Below are 19682 nucleotides of genomic sequence, written 5' to 3' on the forward strand. Positions count from 1 at the left end.
CTTCTCTCTCCTTCCACTTATCCGTCAATTATCAATTTTGTTTTGTTTTATTCTGACCTCCAAGTTTTCTTGGTTTTATTCTTCCTTTCCTCTTCTCCTCTCCCACTGGGGATGGAGGGGGAAAGTCAGCAAGCAGCTCTGTGGCACTTAGCTGCCCACCAGGGTTAACCCACGACAGTATGTATTTTGCCTATCTCAAACAATTTCTCAAATACAGTACTACAGGATATAATTATTTGCTACAAATTATCAGAAAGAGGGATAAAAATTATTTTCATAGAACCATAGAGTGGGTTGGGTTGGAAGGGACCTTAAAGATCATCTAGTTCCAACCCCCTCACTGTGGACACGGACACCTTCCACTACACCAGGTTGCTCAAAGCCTCATCCAACCTGGCCTTGAACACTTCCAGGGATGAGGCATCCACAACTCCTCTGGGCAACCTGTTCCAGTGTTTCACAATATTGTAAAAAATTTCTTCCTTATGTCTAATTGAAATCTCCCCTCTTTCAGTTTAAAGCCATTCCCTCTTCGCCTCTCACTACACGCCATTGCAAAACGTCCCTTCTCCAGCTTTCCTGTAGGCCCCCTTTAGGTACTGGAAGGCTGCTAGAAGATCTCCCTGGAGCCTTCTCTTCTCCAGGCTGAACAATCCCAACTCTCTCAGCCTGTCTTCATAGGAGAAGGCGCTCCAGCCCTCAGATCATCTACATAGCCCTCCTCTGGACCTGCTCCAACAGGTTCATGTCCTTCTTCCATTGGGGGACTCCAGAGCTGAACGCAGTATTCCACGTGGGGTCTCACGAGAGCAGAGTAGAGGGGCAGAATCACCTCCCTCGACCTGCTGCCCAGCTGCTTTGGATGCAGCCCAGGACACGGTTGGCTTTCTGGGCTGCCAGCGCACATTGCCGGCTCATGGTGAGCTTCTCATCCACCAGCACTCCCAAGTCCTTTTCCTCAGGGCTGCTCTCAATCCATTCTCCGCCCAGCCTGTACTTGTGCATGGGATTGCCCCGACCCATGTGCAGGACCTTGTACTTGGCCTTGTTGAACTTGAGGTTCTCACAGGCCCACCTCTCCACCCTGTCAAGGTCCCTCTGGATGGCATCTCTTCCCTCCAGCATGTCGACCACACCACGCATCTTAGCATCATCTGCAACTTGCTGAGTTTCCTGCTGCTGTTTTATTGATTCACTTCCCAAAATCAGGAAGCTTCAAGGTTAATTGCTCTGTTTAAAAATCCATTTTAATTCAACTGCATAACTACTGCAGTGAGGTTGAAAACCACCAAATTTATACAGAGGAAAACAAAATAATGCATTCAAAGAGAAATGAAGCAGATTATATTCACATCTACTATTGCGAGATTGTAGAGAGAAAAAAAATTTTGAGCAAATCAATGTAAAATGTAATTATTTTCTAGGCTGATTACACCTCAACGAACTTACATTATTCTAGAGAGATGAAATTAGAATCTTTTTTACCTTGCCACAGTGAAATTATCTGGAGGCAAAAGTCGAGCAAGTTGAATGAAGATGTGATTAAGAGAAGCACAGAATCCACACCACTGTGCATAATAGAGCAGCAAGACATTCTGGAAAATGAAACGGAGAAGAGTGTGATTATCTATTGCAGTTAATCTGCAGTAAAGGATGACTAGTCTTCACAACATCTAAAACTTGGAACCCTTAAAATATTAAAGGAAACTATATTCTAATGTTAATAGACTTTATTATAAGCTATTTACTGATGCCCTCTGTCTACTGAGTTAACACACAAAACCTCTTGAATTCTCTTTCTATAAAGAAAAAGACAAGAGGAGAATTATTTAGATTATTTAGTTTAGAATCATTTCTTTTGAAGTGACAATGCACCAAACTTTACTACACTTCCAAAGACTCTTTTGCAATCTTAAATTCTATGTATCTAACAGCGACTGTATTTTCGCATTGGCAAGGGGGAAAGATAATGTCTAGACTTCTGCTTTTTGCCTCTAACTAGCGAAGCAGAAGTTAGGGCTGCTGGGACCCAACTACTGCAGACGCATAGATTCACTGCAGACCTGAACACAATGGATATTAATCCTTACTATCACAGCTTTAAGAAATCAAAGTAATTTACTGTTCAATATGACATTTATTTAAAGCAATTTCATGGAATGCAATTAGAAAGCTTTTACCTGTAAGAGTTCTGGGTTTTTTGCTGTGTGCTTTTCAAATAATGCCTTTGGCTTAAAACCTTCTATTATTTTTTCTTTTGTCTACTTTGCAATAATATCTTTTTTTAAAGTAAGTTTATTTTAAAAATTTAATATATAGAAAAAAAGTTGTCATATATTTATGTCCTCTGATGTATGAAACACAGAAATCAGAACATTCTCCAATGCTACCTCAAGCCCTATGTATTTAGCACGTGCTCCTGCTACAGTGGAAGAAAGGAAAAGGGGAAAAAAAAAATCAAGTCATAGATGCTTTATTTTTTAAATTAAAGTCTGTATTTCGAAGACACAGGAAAAAAACCTGCAAACCTCCTCCCTCCAAAAAAACAACCCCCAAAACAAAAAAAAAACACCTTGAACTGTGGCAGAAACCTGTCAGGGAATCAGCTGCACTGACTTTTTGATTATTTTAACACCAGAAGATGACCTTTCGCAGATTTACACAAGATCACATTATTTTGAATTGCCTTTTTTAAAGACAATACTTTTGAATTGTTACAAAATAACATATTTTATGTTACAAATAAGCAAAGCAAATCAATGTAAAAGAAAAGAACAAGACCCCTTCCTCAAAAGTCTGAGCAATGATTTGCAAGAAACTTTTCCAGTAACAAGGTGTACCTTTTCACTCAAGAACACGGTGTCATGAAAGGTGTTAGTAGTCACTTCAGTGATTATGCGCTGTTCACGAAAATGGACTGAAGGGTCATCAACAAGATGCCTTTTCAAGGGACTGTAGACAATACTGAAATTTTTTATGAAGTTCTCTGAAATTAAATTGATACATACCAAGTTATTTCAGTCCAACAAATATGTGATTTTGGCAGTTTTTACTTTGGAATTCAGAGCTTACAGAGAAAATACAAACTCAGACCTGGTTTCATGTCATTATTTTTTGACAGTTTGGTATCAACTCTTGAGTAACCACCACTGATGTGAAAACAAGATAAAATTTCCCTGATTTTCTGTTTTGCTCATTACAGTCTTCTCTTCACTTGCCACACTACTCTCTCTAATCTTGCTTCTACTCCTATTCAATGTACTATAATAATTGTCCACCCTCCTAATCTAACCACACACCTGTATGTCATAAATAATATCCTCTCACCATTTTTCACTTTCTATATAGCACCAAAGTATTTGGCCCTTATTTTGATGGCTCCATTTAATTACACCTTTATTTGCAATATTCTTTCATTTTTAATTACTTTCCCTTGAATTCTCCTTTTGCTTTAGACCTTTAAAGACTGTGCTATTCCCATGCCAATATGACCAGCCACCTTTTGTTTACCAGTGACAACCTTCCTCTTCATTCGACTCTCCTTAGTTTTAAAATATTTAACAAGTAGCTGATCAGTGGCAAAACTTTAAAACAAGCTCCAAAGCCCTCAACTACCTTCACTACACTACTCTGAGCCTGGACCATGTGCTCTAAATTGCTGCAAGATATCAACTGTGTCCTTCTTTTCAATTTAGATAAATATTATTTTAGGCATTATAAAGAGTATTCAATAATCAAAAGATACAATATCAAACACACTAAAAATAATTATTTGATCAAATAGAAGCATCTTATGCTTTTATTTCCAGTCCAAGAACTAGGCAAATAGCAGTATACTGAATTTTATATTTACTATTCAGCATTTTATTAAATTCTCACATCAGAACAAAACATTTTTTTCCTCTTTCTAGATCTCCAGATTTGGAATATCTATGCATGATTAAGTAACAACTGAAGGGAGGAGGCAAATTAAAAGACACACTCCTGACCTTTTAGAAACCACTTGTAAAAACTGAAATCTGTTAAAGGTATTAAACACAAATCTGTTTCGTTATTTTAAAATACCCAAAGTTAAGAGGCTTAAAGAAGTAAGGTAAAATTTAAAAAAAAAAAAAACACAAAAAACCCACCACAAAACTCATTCATAAATCACAGTGACTCCTTAACAAAATATGCAGAAGCAAAATTTTCCAGAAGTTCAAATGATTTGGAATAGAAGTATATTGAGTGTTAGGCAGCAGAGAAACCCTCGTCATGCTCAGGAAATCCTGTGACCTGAAAAAAGTTTGAGGCAGAAAGCACTGGGAGCTGAAAGCAGAACAAAATGTGCATCTCCTCACTCTGATCTGAATTCTTCCTAAGCATCCTTTCATGGTCTCTGGGTTTTCTAATCGTTTTCCCAGTGTTTTTTGGGAGGGTTGGGACGGACACAGGATACAGGACTGGATGGGATCCTGAATAAGAACATGGCTATTTGTTCTGTGCTGTGCATACTTTTGTCCTTACAGATTTATGGCAAAACGGAAACGTAATTCATGCTCTAAGAGTTATATTGAAACACCTTCTCAAAGAATTTATTTTAATACTATGCTCACCAGAATTTACTTCCATGTTTACTTACACTGCTAACATTAAAAACCCTGTGTTTTCTGAAGGTGGACTCAGTTTTGCACATCATCATGACAGGTAAATGCATGTGGTTAAGCATGTTGCTTCTTATTCAGTAACTCGCAAATAAATCAGAACTGTGATCGGTGGGTTGGTTGTTTTTTTGGTTGGTTGGGTTTTTGTTGGTTTTTTTTTTCCTCCAATTCAGTCAGGAAAGAGTATTGACAGATTTGGCCAAAACCACTTCAGAGTTCTACCTTGAAAATACACATATTTTTCAAAAAAAATTTAAAGCAATTTATAAGTTGGTTTCAGAGGACGAGAGGAAGGGCTAATCTCTGCCAGTAAGTGGGTAGTAGTCCAGTAGTAGCAAAATATCCCACTCACAAAATTCTGGGATATTTTAGTACACAGAACAGCTGGGCAAACACCACCACCACCATTAATATACAAACGCCTTCTGTAATATCAAATATGTTAGAGTCATAGCATTTTTTTTTCCCTACAAGCAAATGAGTTTAGATTTTACCAATTCCTTCAATGCATCAGGCGGTCAAGAATCACACATTTTGAGGTCTGTTTCTTTTAAAGCAAGTTAGTTTTGGTATATTAAACTTAGTTCTTATGTCATCCAGAATACAATTCTACTAATTGGTTAAGTAATAAATAAATTAGAATAGAACAAATTACAATTCACAGTATTGACTGTAGTCTCACTTTTCCAGATGGCATTAAGTTTTCCATTCATCTTGCAAACTTAATTTTCTTATTTCAAGCATTCGTATAGTAGATATCATACCCAGGGTAGATCCAATAAGTGACTGATTTTGATCCAGTACGTAGTGTACTTCTTCTTTCAGGTCAACAATGGTGGCAAATTCCTTAAGATGAGTAGATCTTGATGCTCCTAGTCTCTCTGCGTATATCCAAAAAAGATTTGAATCCAGTAGATAGAGATTTAAGGTTTTGTTGGTCCTGCAGCTCAGACCGGTAATGTTAGTGCCATTAACATGAAGGTCAGGAATAAAATATTTCCTATCCTCAATGTGAGGAATAGAATGTTGGGTGTTACCTTTCTTCCCATGGGAAGAAAATGCTACTTTGGGAGTCTGAAAGACAGTCTTCTCAGAACTAATGAAACTTAAAAAATGTCTGTTTACCGTCCTGCAACATGCAGTGTAATAGCTAAAGGGACTATAGAAACTTAAGAAATTGCTGCATTCTATGGTATTTGATATAACTTGAAAAAATGTATGTTCCTGGAGGTAGAAAGAGTCCAAAGCTGCTTCTATCTCTAAAAAGTTACAGTGTGGCACATGGACCTTATTTGGTTTGACACCAAGTGTCTGGTTAACGCAAAGCTCACAGACATTGTGAGTTCTAGATATTGAATGCCACTGCGGAAGCACCACTGTGTTACAGCATGGGTACTTGGTTATTGAAAATGTTTCTGGTAATTTCATATGTGCATCTGGTACAGAGTAATCAAAAGCTGGTGAATCAGGGTCTCCCAAGTGTTGAAAATCTGGCTCAGCTGCCTGGCTTTTATTACACTTGTGGTATTCCAAGGCCACTTTGGTAATCTACGTGGGGATGGAGGGAAAAAGAAAAAAAGAGCAAAATTAACTGTACATAGTTCATTCAAATGCAGTTATCTGTTGCAGGTTTAACAACATATATGCAATTAGAGATGGAATTTCAGAAACATGAAGTTTACTCTCCTCTTTCATTGTTACAAAAAAAATTATAGGAGGCTCTGACTTGGTAACAAAGTTAAATTTTCAGACATTTCAAAATGTAAGAAATAAACGTAAAGAACAACAAAAAGCCACTTAATAATTTTTTTCGGTCCACTACACTGATCTCAAGGTCCTCTTTGCATCATACTTATCACAGTGAAATAACACTACATTTTAAGGTTAAATTCTACTACATGAAGCATTAATCAGCACAGGTTTCTGAATTTCCCTTATTTTTCAATATGAGGAGAAAATAAATAAAAGCATTCCCATACGAAAAGGGAATAGAGATTTTTTTCCTGGTATAGGTGCTGCACAAATATTGCAACAATCACTAACAGTGTGGAAGCAATGTTGTAATACTGCAGGTGTTCTTTGCATATAGTAACACGTGAAGAAATTCTTCTTATTGCAGAAGAAAAAAGAAAAAAAAGAAAAAAGCCTGCCTCTCAGTGCAAACATTTTTGTGCTGCATCACCATTTTGTTTTTCATAACCAAGGGGAAACAAGCAATGAAAAAGGCATGTGTATCGACCAGAGAAGAAATTCCCCTAAAAACAGAACATACAAGAATGGAAAATGAAAGAGGAAGTTTCCCTTCATCCATCACATTGAACATAATCAAAACACAGAACATACACACATTGCTTACACAAGAACACTCTGGTAGGAACCGTAATTATCAAAGGGACATTGAAGCATCACATCTAGGAGGGATGCTGTAACAGGACCATCAGTATTAAGATGTGGTCTATAGCAACAGTTTGTTACAGTCATTATTCATTGTTTCATCATGAAAACACTCAAAGACTTCAGAGGAACTTGACCCCTTCAATCTAGCTTGAAGATTTTGACTACCTACATAGAGAAACACCAGAAAAAATTATGAACAGAAAACCAGATTTGCAGTAAGAAATCCCATTTCAGTGAGCTACTATCAGAAAAAAAACATTGCTCTGAGAGCTTTCAACATACAACTTGACAGCCTTGCTCTTTGCAGCTGCCTGACAGTCAAGTGGTTCCACTGCTTGATGAAACCCACAGGACAGCTGCAGTAAACACCTCTTCCTATGCTAAACAAGTCACATAATATGTCTCTATCAAAGCGAAGCTATGCAAGAGCAACTGCAATATTTTGTACCGCATTTCACATTTTGATATAGAAAAATGCTGTTTTTTAGTGGAATGAAATCTGAAACGGAACACCTTATGTTGCACTGATTTGATCCAAGTAAGTGGTACCTGTTACTAGAACGTTTAATCTGTGACAAGGATCACCGAATTAAATTTGCCAAAAACAAGACCACTTAGTAAAAAAATAATTGCAGTTATTTTCCAGTCTTTCTGCAAAGATTTACCCAATCCTATCTTATAGCAGTCTAGCTTTTATTGTGTCTATTTCTAGTTTGGCTAAATATTTTATCCTAGGTTATTTCCATTTTTCTCTTCATTGCTTCAGACACTGCAATATCAATCAGGCCTCCTTGTGGAAACCACACATGCCAGGATATAGATGCCATGTATTGCCACCAAAACTTAGCCCCGCTTTTCATCTTCCACAGATGCTTATTTCTTGCTCCCCACTGTCCTTACTGGTATGTGATCACCACTGTGATGTGTGGCTGTGTGATACACTAAACAGGACAATGGGTTCCAGCTCAAAAATAGCCCAGGGGAAAAAAGTTGTTTTTGAGTCAAGTTAGTTTCCCTATCTCACTTACTGCACAGCTACACAACCTCCTGTCCTAGGGAATTCAGAAATGCAAATAATGTTGGAGGAAGAGAAAACTGGAAGGCACCTAAGGAACACACAGGATATAAAAATCAGCTTAGTTCTGAGTATTTTTTCAATTGCTCTACATTTCAAATAACAGTCTGGTTTACCAAAAGGTCCATTCTTCCTTGCGTAACCACTTCCGGAAAGACAGAACGGGAGGAGAAATAGAATGGGGTGGACAAAACACGAGTACTGCTGTAGTGCTCAACACATTCTTGCACTTTCGTTTGAGCTATGTCAGCCAAACAGAAGACCAAAGATCTGCATCTCTCACACAGCGCTCACCACAAAAAGAAGGAAGTTAAGGAAAAGAGTTAGGTGCTTGCTCTAAACAACTGCTGAAGTGAGATGAAGTCATGTTGTGTGGGATGCAAACCAGTGTAAGGGAGGTGTGGCTTGAGAAAATGTGTTTTTAAACAAAACTGAATACTTGGAACAGTGAAATAAAATGAGATATCTGTCACAATTAAGCTCAAAACCCTGACTAGAGTTCTCAAGTTCTAGTATTTTTGAAATTAAAAAAAAATACATTACTTCACTTACTTCATCTAAAAGAGGATGAATTTCTGCTAAGGGATTGTAAGGTATAAATATGAGAAGTGCTGGTCCTTTCTTCAGCTCATTGTTTAAAAGAAGGCTTTTTCCACCATGTGGTCTCAGCCAGCGTATGAGCATCTCTCGATTTTCTAGAGCCCACTTGCAAATGTTCTCAGCGGTATAGTTCATGACGTCATTTGGATAGATCTTGAAGGGGTAAAAAAATAATTGTTTGTCCTCACCTGGTTTAGTAATGAATGCAGTTCTTAAATATGGTATGCTTTGTTACTGTAACGCCTAAAACTCTTCCTAAATTTAACGACAGTATTCAGCGAGCTTCAGCATTTCATATACCCTCTCCCTCTGGGAAATCCTTCCAAATGCTTATCATATCATAGTAACACACAGGTAAAAAGTATTCTACCAGGGAAGCTCCTCTTTCTTTTACTACATTCTTACAATCTTTACAATCTTTACTTTTCTCACTAGTATAAATTTTCTTTATAAGTGAAAGAGCTCAGTCTCTAAATTGGTCTCATCGCGCATCTTGATTTATAGCACGTTAGAAAACTTTTTCCTACTAGTCATTCACCATATAAATTCATTTTAAATTAATCTTTTAAGACCCCAACATCAAGACTGCATTTAAAACTGGTATTTCTTATTACTGAAAGGAAAAAGGAATGCCTAATAAAAAGCACTCACAGCTTCTAGAGTCATTTTAATAAATTAAGGCAAGTTTATCTTAAATCATTTGCACTGACAAAAGCAGTTTTATGTATTTACTGGTAATTTAACCTGAAAAAAATGTCTTCCCTAGTCTCAATTGAATAAAATACACATTACAATACTTATTTTTACAGCGTTTCCACTTATGGTAGCAGTGTGGATCTCTACACTGAACAGCAAATCTGAAAGTATTTTCAGTCTTAGTCTTCCAAAATGAGGCAAATAGATTAAAAGTTACCATAAACTTTCAATTAAATTAATTTGCATGATTTTTCTAATCAGTTTAATGTCATACCTTTAAACCAAAATGCAAGTTTTCACTATTCTTACTATCTCTCCACAAAATTTCTTTGTGCATATCCTCATTCAAGTAGCCTTCTAATTCTGACTCACTGAAAAGAGGTAGCAACTTTAGGAAAAAGTCTTTCTGTAGTCATTTCTGAGGTGCCTGTCGTTTTTGAGTTTTGTTTTGATAAAAACGATCAACTTGGGTCTTGGTTACTGTCTAGAACAGCTGCTGACTGGTAGAATGAAAATATGTTTTACTGTACAAAAATATTGTTCTTAAACATCCTGCATCCTAAAAGTCCATGAAGCACTTATTCATGGTCTACTACAACAGAGCTTTAATCTCCATGTACTGTCTCAGAATATAAATACAATACTCACTAGAGATGTGTTGACATGTCTGTGCAAATACACGCTGCCTGAATGCAACAACGAGATTTCCTCCGCAATACGTTTATCCGTGATCACTCCAAAGCGTATTGTTCCAAGGTAATCTGAAAGGGCAAATATTCAGTTTGTAAGTACAATTATACACAACAAACTTCTCTCCGGAACGCCTTAGAAGAACACTTTCAAACCAAAACACAGAACATTGCTGTGTAAAGGCACAGAAATCTTACTGAATAGCAACTGCCAATACTGGTGATTAAGTGAGGCAGAAGAAAGATGACAAGAGCAGGCAAGAAGAACAAACGTGTTCTTCTGCACTCAAGGTGTAGAGAATTTTAGCCCAAACTGTCCAGTTTCTTGATCCACTTATTAAATATAGAATCTGCTATCATGGATGCATCTTGCTACATGTTATGACATCTCAAAAGCCAATATGAGATATACATACAAAGAAAAGGTACAAACATTGACTGTTCAGATGATGCACACTTACAGCAAACACATTATTTAAATATGTATTATAGTATTTCTGTATTTATAAATATGTACACACAAGGATATAATGTGTCTTATCTTTACATTGCAAAGAACTATCCCAACATATAAATGGGGAAATTACAGAACAAAATACAGGAGAACAGGCTCTAACATATCAGGTCAGCGGCAGAGTAAAGAAATCAGAATAATGGTATCAATTTCCTTCATTTGCTGACAGGAAGAAATATCCATAAAATGTGCTAATCTTAACTTCACGAAAGTTCTGTCCAGAGTTTAGGACCCCAAAAAAGGTATTAATCATATACAAAGGTTGCATATTTAAATGCAAGAGATTTTTGTATTTTAGCTTATTAAGGCAAAACAAGAGCAGGAAGAAGCCTTTCTCATCATGTACCTTGTATCAGCTCCATAACTCCACCCAGGAAAGCACTTTGTTGAATTCAGTTACTAAATATTGACAAAGTCAAGTTCATCCTAACGCCTTGAACCTGACATTTCAAACGTGGCACAAGACAAACACTCTTGGATTCAACTTAAATAAGTGCTAGTCTGATTATGGCTCTATATGGGTTACAGCAGACATTTAGCTTTTTGAGGAAACTGTATCTTAATATATCCTTGAATAGCAGCCTGTCATATACTTTACTTCATGATGGCCAATCACGTAATAAGCCTTTTATGTAAGCAATCCTTGCACTGTAATAACAGGTTAGATCAACATCACTACAAGAAACACTCAAAATGGATTAATTCCCAAGTTACAAAAACTACTGGAGCCCATATACATAACTTATTCAGAGACATCTTAAATTACGAAAATGAAGCTTTTACCTTTCTTTAATGAATGTAATGCTGATGTGAAGAATGTTAAATAACCAGGTGGTTGAGGTGAAGCATTGAACTCGAAATATCCTAGAACTCCAGGCTGAAATAATACGAACCAGAGCCAGTTAAGCTATTTTCAAGCACAAATATATGGGGCAAAGCAATTATTTGCCTACAGTAAAACATGACAGATTTTAAAAAGACAGCTATGTTTACTGAAGAACAGTCACTTTAGGCTGCAAGAAAAATTTTAATATTAAAAGACTGAATGGAAATCAGTTCTAAAGTTGTCATTCAGAAGCTATGAATGAGAAGAGGTTTTTATGTAGATGTGTAGTTTCAAACCACCTATTTCTCATGTTAGCTATTAAAGTTCACTAAAAACAACTAATATTTGCTTTGCAACTATTTTATGAGTCAATTCCAGCATTGACATAAGAACCATAATCATCATAAAGACTTCTTTTAGAATTGGAATATGAAATGTGATTTTTCAGAATATAAACAACCTACACAGTGACACTTTAATTGTTCACTATGTTGCACATAATTAGCAACTATACATGAACTCACACATTTTGTGCGTGAATACTTGAACTGCTCAGCCAACTTATCATCCCATCACTAAGCTACCAGCCATCGTAAATTCTTTCAGCAAATCTTGCAGGAGTCAGGGAAAGACTAGCTGCACAAAAACAACGAAAGAGCCCCATATCCCACCTGCACATACATAAAGTTCTTCAAATTGCCAAACAGACAATTCAAAATTTATAAAACTCACCGCTAAACAAGCCTATTGACTTTGCCAGGTATGAAGCATAAATGGCTTCACATGAAATTCAGGAAGAGAATCTGGGAGAAGCTGACTTGGAACAGAGAGGTGTGTAGTTTTCAGACTTCTCTTGTTCCAAAATTACAATTAAGTTTTGGTTTTAAATTTTGCAGAATATAATCCATTAAAATTATTATTTATTGTTTTTTAACGCTCAAATTGGCTTAATAAACTTTCAGGACACAGTAAGTGATGGAAATTGGTTACATTGGGTTTTTTCCCAGTTCCACCAGTGCATACAGAAAGAGCACTCGATACACAAAGCAAGAGCACTCTAGGGATTGCTGTGGAACAAAAGATTCCAGACTCACCAATGACCCATTTATGTGGCAAATATATTCCCACTTGAGTATTTTCATTTGGTATCTTGGATGCTGCTTTAACTTTTTGTCAAGTTTTAATTTTTTTTTTTTTAAACATGAACATATATTTTACCTGTTACTATCGTTAGTGATATGAATTCAGTTATTCATACCAGCCATATGAATTGAACTAATTCAGTATGAATTAGCCATCTCAGGGTGTTCACCAATAAAAACATTGCCCATTCCAACTAATGACCTGCTCTTTTTAGGCAGGAATTATCTTTTGTGAATTAATGCTAAACACAAGACCCTTGTTCGTAAAGATTCCTTATCAGGTACTCCAAGAAAATTATCAATAATAAAAATGAGATACAAGCAATTAGTGAAATTTCTGCAATAACAATTGTCAAGAAGCAAATAAAAATATAAATAAAAGTGAAAAAATATGCAAATAATAGCATTCTTTTCTTTTTTAAACAATAAACAGGTTATTAATTAGCATTCATCTTTTTCTCCTAGTACCAAATTAAGCCTGTAAAAAGAAACAATCCCTTATAAAAAACTTCTAAAGCATTCAAGTGAACCAAAATAAAGAGACAGATAAGATGACCAAAATTTTAGTTTCCCATTTTCTAGGACCATTTCTGAATATCAGTACTATATGAAGTGAACTTATAGCACCAAATAGCAAATGAAAGAAGAGTCAAAAGTGACATTAAAATGTGACAAGAAGCCAAGTGAGATCTAGAAATATTTATAAAGTTACAAGAAAGGTGATGTTCTGATTCTGATTGCCATTTCTGTTGTATACTAACAGCAGCTTAAGACTTCTAGACTGTGAAGAGTAAGATATTTCCATGAGACATTTTTGGAAAGTGTTTTTTCAAAAAGAAAAAAGTGTAGTGGGAGAATATATACTAAAGCTATATGCCTAACAGTAATCTGGTAAATTATTGTCCTTTTAATGATCATCTCAGAATAGTAAAAATTTCCTCCCTGTTACAGGGTGCAATTATACGTGTGAGGAAAGTGCCTAAAATGTTGTATTTCTTCTCAAATACCATGCAAATTTTCCTGTTCTTCTGTCAGAATGAAGAGATTAACTTGCTAATACCAACTACTCTGTTTATTTTAAAAAAATTAAACACTTCCAGGTGCTATCAATTAACAAGGAACCTTGCTCCGTACAAGTGAGATTCTAGTCTTACAGAAAAGATATCACGATGTAAATTAAGAGGTTCCTAGTTTTGAATAAAAGTATGCTAAGAGAAGCTTGACAGCAGCAACTCTCACTTCCTTTAATGTAAGAACCTCCAAAACAATCAATAACTGATGTAGCAAGAGTTACCTGCAAACAGTTGTGTGGGAATCTACATACAAGCTGTTGTTGATGATCAGCTGCTTCCAGGTAACCATCTGTGTGGAGTTATGATTAGCTATCTTCATGCAGGCAGTTAGGAATAATCAGTAGGACAGGATATGACTCGCTGTTATACAAAGTTGGTGGATAAAATACTGGAATATGACACAGGGATAGTTCAAAGATGTCACATTAGGATCGTTGGCATTGCTAGAGTGGAGCCTACTGCACCTTTTCTTTCCGAGAAACAATTTTCAGCACCTGACTCAAACTGAATGTCTGTAGGAAAGGTTTTGGAACAAAACTGAGGACGTCAATAGCGAAGAGTCATTAGCACCATCTTGTAATGAAACTCATACATGGAAATACAAAATCATTCATTGTAGTGCAATTGGTCTCTACACCAGAGGAATGGGAAGTGATATGTGATGCTAATTAAATCAAACAAATAACAGACTTGACAAGAATCTCAATAATTACAGAACAGCAAGTCCATAGAAACTTTAAGAATTAACAGTGATCTTCAGGTGAGTAATTTTTATTGGAGGACAGCCAGCATGGTTTTATCACTGAACCATGCCTCAAAGCCTATCACAGTTCTTCGAAGGATGAGACTGATCTACTCAATGCAGCATACTGCAATTCCCCAAAAGCCTACAAGAAGTTACCAAACACATTGGAAGAAATTGAGGTGAGAAGGAACAACACAGAAAGTCCTTTTTTTGATTAGTAGAAAAGATAGAAAACTACAGATAGAAGTTACTGTTTTTCCACAATCAAAGACAGCCAGCCAGAATGTGTACTGACGTCATACAGTTCAACATTTCTGTAAGCACTTTAGAAAAGGGAGAGAGGAGTGAGGAACAAAATTTTCTCATCCAGTTCTAGTCTTGCACTACTATCATTCCACAACCGCAAAAAAAAACCCAAAAACAAACAACCCAAAAACTTCAACAGTATCAGAAAATGCAGAATCTTAAGTTTTGAACCCTCCACCAGAATTTTTTCACGGGGTTTGAGCGCCCTCTCATGACACCAATACAGCATCTCATGACAGTCATGGTTTGGTTGAGGAACGGACATAACACCATGCCACCAACACCACTTGCTCGTACATTTAGCTGGATTCTGTTCAACGGCGTTTCTTAGAAATAAAATGATGCTAATTAACATTTGAAAACAAGATAAAAATACTGCCAGATTTCAGTATCTCTTGGCGTGTTTCAACTTACGAAAAAAATGCTTCGAATGTTTATCTTGGTATCTTTATATTACTCCTTAGTTCAGGCATGCTAACATGTTTAATGGATTTCAAAATTCAATTCAGCGTGGGTAGAGCACCTGATTTCTTTGCTAGATGCTTTTTCTGTCAAAAACTGGCTACTGGAATTTTAACACAAGATTCAAACACCAAAAGCTTCACAGATTAGATAGAAAAGAACAACTATGGGCTTGACATCCTGGCCATCAGTAAATTGACAGGCAATAACAAGCTGCCCTTGAAACAAGAAAAGAAGGGTGCAGTAGATCTTTTAAGTGTGAAAACACATGCTGAGCAGAACTTCAGCTCAACATGATGCCCTGAAAATGAATCACTATTCTAATAACTTACCAACCTATTGCATGCTCCATACAGTGCTATCCTTCAACAGAGAAGCAAAAGTGAGGACTCAAAGTGAGTGACAGGCAACTGCTCTGTGACCTACTGCTTCCTCAATATGAGAGACCTTAATACAAAGTAGAATGAAACAGACAAGGAACAGAATGGGCAGAATGTGCAGTCTGGGCATCAGCTACAAACAGGTTCTTTACTTTTGACTTGAAAATTTCAGTTGAAAATACCCCTAACGTAAGTTTGCAGAACCCATTCTCTAGCAGAACACAGGACTGAAAATTAGATACTGACAATGATAAATCTTTCAGAAAATATTCTGACTTACAAATTAATTAGCTTTTCAATGAAGAAATCACAAAAACATGTTCAAGCAGCAGACAGTGGTCAAAATGCCCAACAATCTATCCTTTACAGTCTTCTCTCCTTTTCCTTCAGCTAAAAATTAAGATTTTTAATATATAAAAGATCAAAATAATCAAAGGAAGACTGTAGCTAAGGCTCTCAAAATAGCAATTAGTTCGTGCCATACATGCACTTCCTGTAACCTACTCTACTCAAACTTTCTCACTTCTTAAACTCAGGAGTCACCTCCAGGACTGTATCTTCTCCTGAAAAAGGTACAAGGTTCCTCGGCTTGCATGGAAAACATTAGAAAATGTTCATATTTCTAACTGTTTAGAATGATGAAACAACGTGTTTATTTCTGGTTTAAAACTAACTCTTCCTTTGTACCTGACTGTTTCCCTCTCCATCCACCTTCATGTACAATTCTCTGTTTCTTAGGTCTTCTCTGTATCCCAGCTCCTGATCACTCAGCATTTGCTTTTCCTACCACACTCAGCTGAACTTGCACTACCCAACGCCTGTTCCCTGAACGGATCTCACTGCGTAAGTTGGCTGTTGTTTTTGTATTCCCTTCTCGCCCTCTTGCTTAACTTTATAGAGGCCGAGCAGCACCTCGTGCCATGGTCTGGGAAATAACCTCAGCCTTAAATGACTGCGGGGCAGCATGACAGATCAGACTCTATTCTTATTCCACTTCAGAAAAAAGAACGAACAAACGCTTAACAAGAACAGAGATTGGGCATTTGGAGCCACTGAATTTGAAGTACAGGAAGGCTGGGGGGAGGGGGTTAGTTTGAACATAGAAATAAAAATACCTGTTCAATTGCTAAGCAGTATTTAAAAAATATTTTCTGGTTCCCCCATAAATTTGTGTTTTATCTTAGTCTTTTTCCAACGGAAGTGCACCTCCTACTGTAAAGCAAATTCGAGCTTAACGACACTATGCTTATGAGTTACCTTTTGCAGACTACCAAGAAATAACTCACATAACACAGATCAAAACCCAAATATGACTGTTTTCAAATCTCTATAGCAGGCAAAAAAATAAGAAAGTTTTAGAATGGCAAAACTGAAGCAATGAAAAGACATCCTAATTGCTTGAGATCACAGAAAGTATCATCATCAGAGACAGACACACAATTCACTACATCTGACTCACAGACCCCTCTTAAAACACTGGAACACTATATCCCTGAGTAGCTCCTGAGGGATAAACTGAAGCGTGAACAGCACAGCACCTACCCATGGTAACTACCAGTGTGTGTGCCCTTACGCTGTGGCGGCTTTCATTTAACAGCACAGGTTGTGCTCCATCCTGCAGCAGAACCAGTCATTAGAACATGTGCTCATTCAAAGAGGAACTCTGCTTCGTTCTGAAACGCTGGAAAGCCCCTTGCACGTTTTGGTCACTACTACGGCATCAATTTGTTGATTAGGTTTTCCATTCTGCTCTAATAGCTCGCGGTTTAGTAAGATTATGGTATTTCTCCATTGTGTGCTACAGAAATGAACAGTTATAAAGGGATTTTAATTGGTTCTGTTGTAAGCGCATTTTGTCTAATTGGAAGTTATTAATCCACTAGTATTGCTATCAATCTTGGCAACTCTGAACAAAACAGACTTAAAATTACTAAAACACAATGTACCCGTGGATTAAAATCATGAAGTTACAGCATACTAAGTGGTTAGGAGCCACTACTTCAACTGATTTCACATCTCTTTTTACTCAACAGACTTATCTCATTAGAAAGGTTCCTTTAAAAATTAAAGCAATTATTCTATATTTCTCAAATGCTTTCCCAACCTAGACTGGAAGATTTTTATGAAAAGATTTCTCCCTTCTTTCTTGTTCATACTTTTTGGTGAGGTAACAACTTTGTTGTCCCTATGTATTCAAGTACTGTAAACTAAGAGCATCACTAAATCGTAAGAGTCACTATACAGGGAATCAACATTATGAATTTGTCATTTCATATTTTTATGATTTTACCAAATTTACAGGGTGCTGATTTCAGGATCCTGGAAACAAACTAGTACTTTGGAGCAGATGAAATTTAATTGTGAAACAAGTCAAACTCTTTCTGAACCACAGTGGTAAAGCTAAAGAAGAGAGACAAGTACCTCATAATTTGAGAGGAAATCTAGTAATTTTGATCGAGACGAGATGTAGAGTAGTGGTGTCATCACCCGGCGAACAAACTTTTCAATATAAACAGCACTCATAGGGCCTTTGTATTCAATTGGTCCAAAACTAGTACCAAAAAAAATAATAAAACATTAAGACTTAAATTAACAATAGAGAGAATCCCTCCTGCTGGGGGTGACGGAGAGAGAAGTTTATACATGGACAGCATGCTCAGCCTCTGGGGAATTGCTCTCTGTGTTAATTAACAGTGGCTTCTGTAACTGACAGGAGTTGTGTTACCAGACCTGAAGTACAGCACAGAAACTACGGTGACTCTAATGCAGTGTCTATGGGTAGGTGCAGTGTGTTGGTGGGGACGAAGGGATGGACACTACCTCTGAGTCCCATTAAAGAAGCTGGTAAAATGCAGGTACGAATTATGCGATCATATACATAACTTCCTGCTTTGTTCTAAGTAAATACATGTGACTTAGAAACACAGATCTGAAAAATATCATTATTTTCACTTGATTATTTTAAATCTTAAGAAAGTTCAAACAGTATCAATCTGAAAAGGTGTAATATTTCTACACGGACTTTTACAACTAGCACTCAATAAAGCAGGGACAAATCCAGTCGCACCACTGAGGAACAGACCCAGCGAGTCTACAGTTTCTCCCCAGCCATCTGATAAAACAGCTCATATTCCATCAGGTAGCACTGAAACAGAAGGCGGGCCGGCCTTGTGGCCACAATTTCCAGAGCTTCTACTTCACCCCCTTGAAATCCTGCATTTGATTTACTATCTTTAGGTTGGACAAAGCATCACAGTCCAAAATGAAATCAAACACAAAAAGTATAAGGAATTAGTCCATTCCCACTGAAGCATTTAATGTGATACATTTTAAAACACAGTTTATACATACAGAGACTCTGAAAAATATCAAACTCGCACTGAGATACCTATATTCAGATACTTTGAAATGGTCTTCTAGAGCCCACTAGATTATTCTACCTCCTATGCTGTTTTATTATAAACCTGTGCCGTAACAGCAACATGTGCTGCTTCAGCATGTCACATGCCCAGTACGCAACATTTGAGGTTTAACATCCCAGGCATGAGGGGTGCATTGCCCTTTGGGGGTTTTATGAACTATCAGTATGAATTTACATCTCATCTTGTTGCAACTCTTGTTTAAGGCTACTGATAATACCCAACTGGATCCATCTATTGTGTTGTAATTTGAAGATCAAATGAGTTTAAGTAAATGTACATCCAAGAGAGACTGTTGGGGTTTTTTATTACAGCTTGAATTATGCCAGTGCCATCTGTGTCTATTCCAAGTTCAGCTGACAAAGATTAGGATTGTTCCTCCTCAATACATAAATCCCCCCAAAAACCCCAAAATCAGCCTCTATAATGGAAGAGGGCTTCAGTTCAAGACTAGAGTACACAAGTAAAATGCCAGTGATAAACTACACAGCATCCAGCTCTATTGTAGCTAGCATCAGAGAGTGTGTTTCCTTACCTTCTGCTCCACACAGAGAAAAAAAGAAAGATAATATACACAAATACTGAAAAATAAAAGTGAGACTATATAAAATTTTACAGAATTATATCTCAACATTTGGAGCATAAAAAAGTGAGTGTAAACTCCTAATTTAAAAGAAAGTCTTCCAATATGTAGTGCCATTTAAATATGCACTTA

At 36.8% G+C, this 19682-nt stretch overlaps 1 protein-coding gene across 2 annotated transcripts in view; it reads right to left on the reverse strand.

Annotated features, from left to right (window-relative positions):
* TXNDC11 (thioredoxin domain containing 11) overlaps positions 1 to 19682 on the reverse strand; it is a 32968-nt gene that overhangs the window by 7052 nt on the left and 6234 nt on the right. For both annotated transcript variants that reach the window (XM_086622265.1, XM_086622264.1), the window contains 7 exons: positions 17970 to 18099; positions 11398 to 11491; positions 10060 to 10172; positions 8668 to 8868; positions 5408 to 6191; positions 2841 to 2986; positions 1486 to 1595 (listed from right to left, as the gene is read on the reverse strand). In XM_086622265.1, coding sequence (XP_086478391.1) covers positions 1486 to 1595; positions 2841 to 2986; positions 5408 to 6191; positions 8668 to 8868; positions 10060 to 10172; positions 11398 to 11491; positions 17970 to 18099 — 1578 coding nt within the window. The remainder of the gene's footprint in view (positions 1 to 1485; positions 1596 to 2840; positions 2987 to 5407; positions 6192 to 8667; positions 8869 to 10059; positions 10173 to 11397; positions 11492 to 17969; positions 18100 to 19682) is intronic.

Source organism: Tauraco erythrolophus, chromosome 17 (genome assembly GCF_009769465.1).
Source record: "Tauraco erythrolophus isolate bTauEry1 chromosome 17, bTauEry1.pri, whole genome shotgun sequence".
Lineage (NCBI taxonomy): Eukaryota > Metazoa > Chordata > Aves > Musophagiformes > Musophagidae > Tauraco > Tauraco erythrolophus.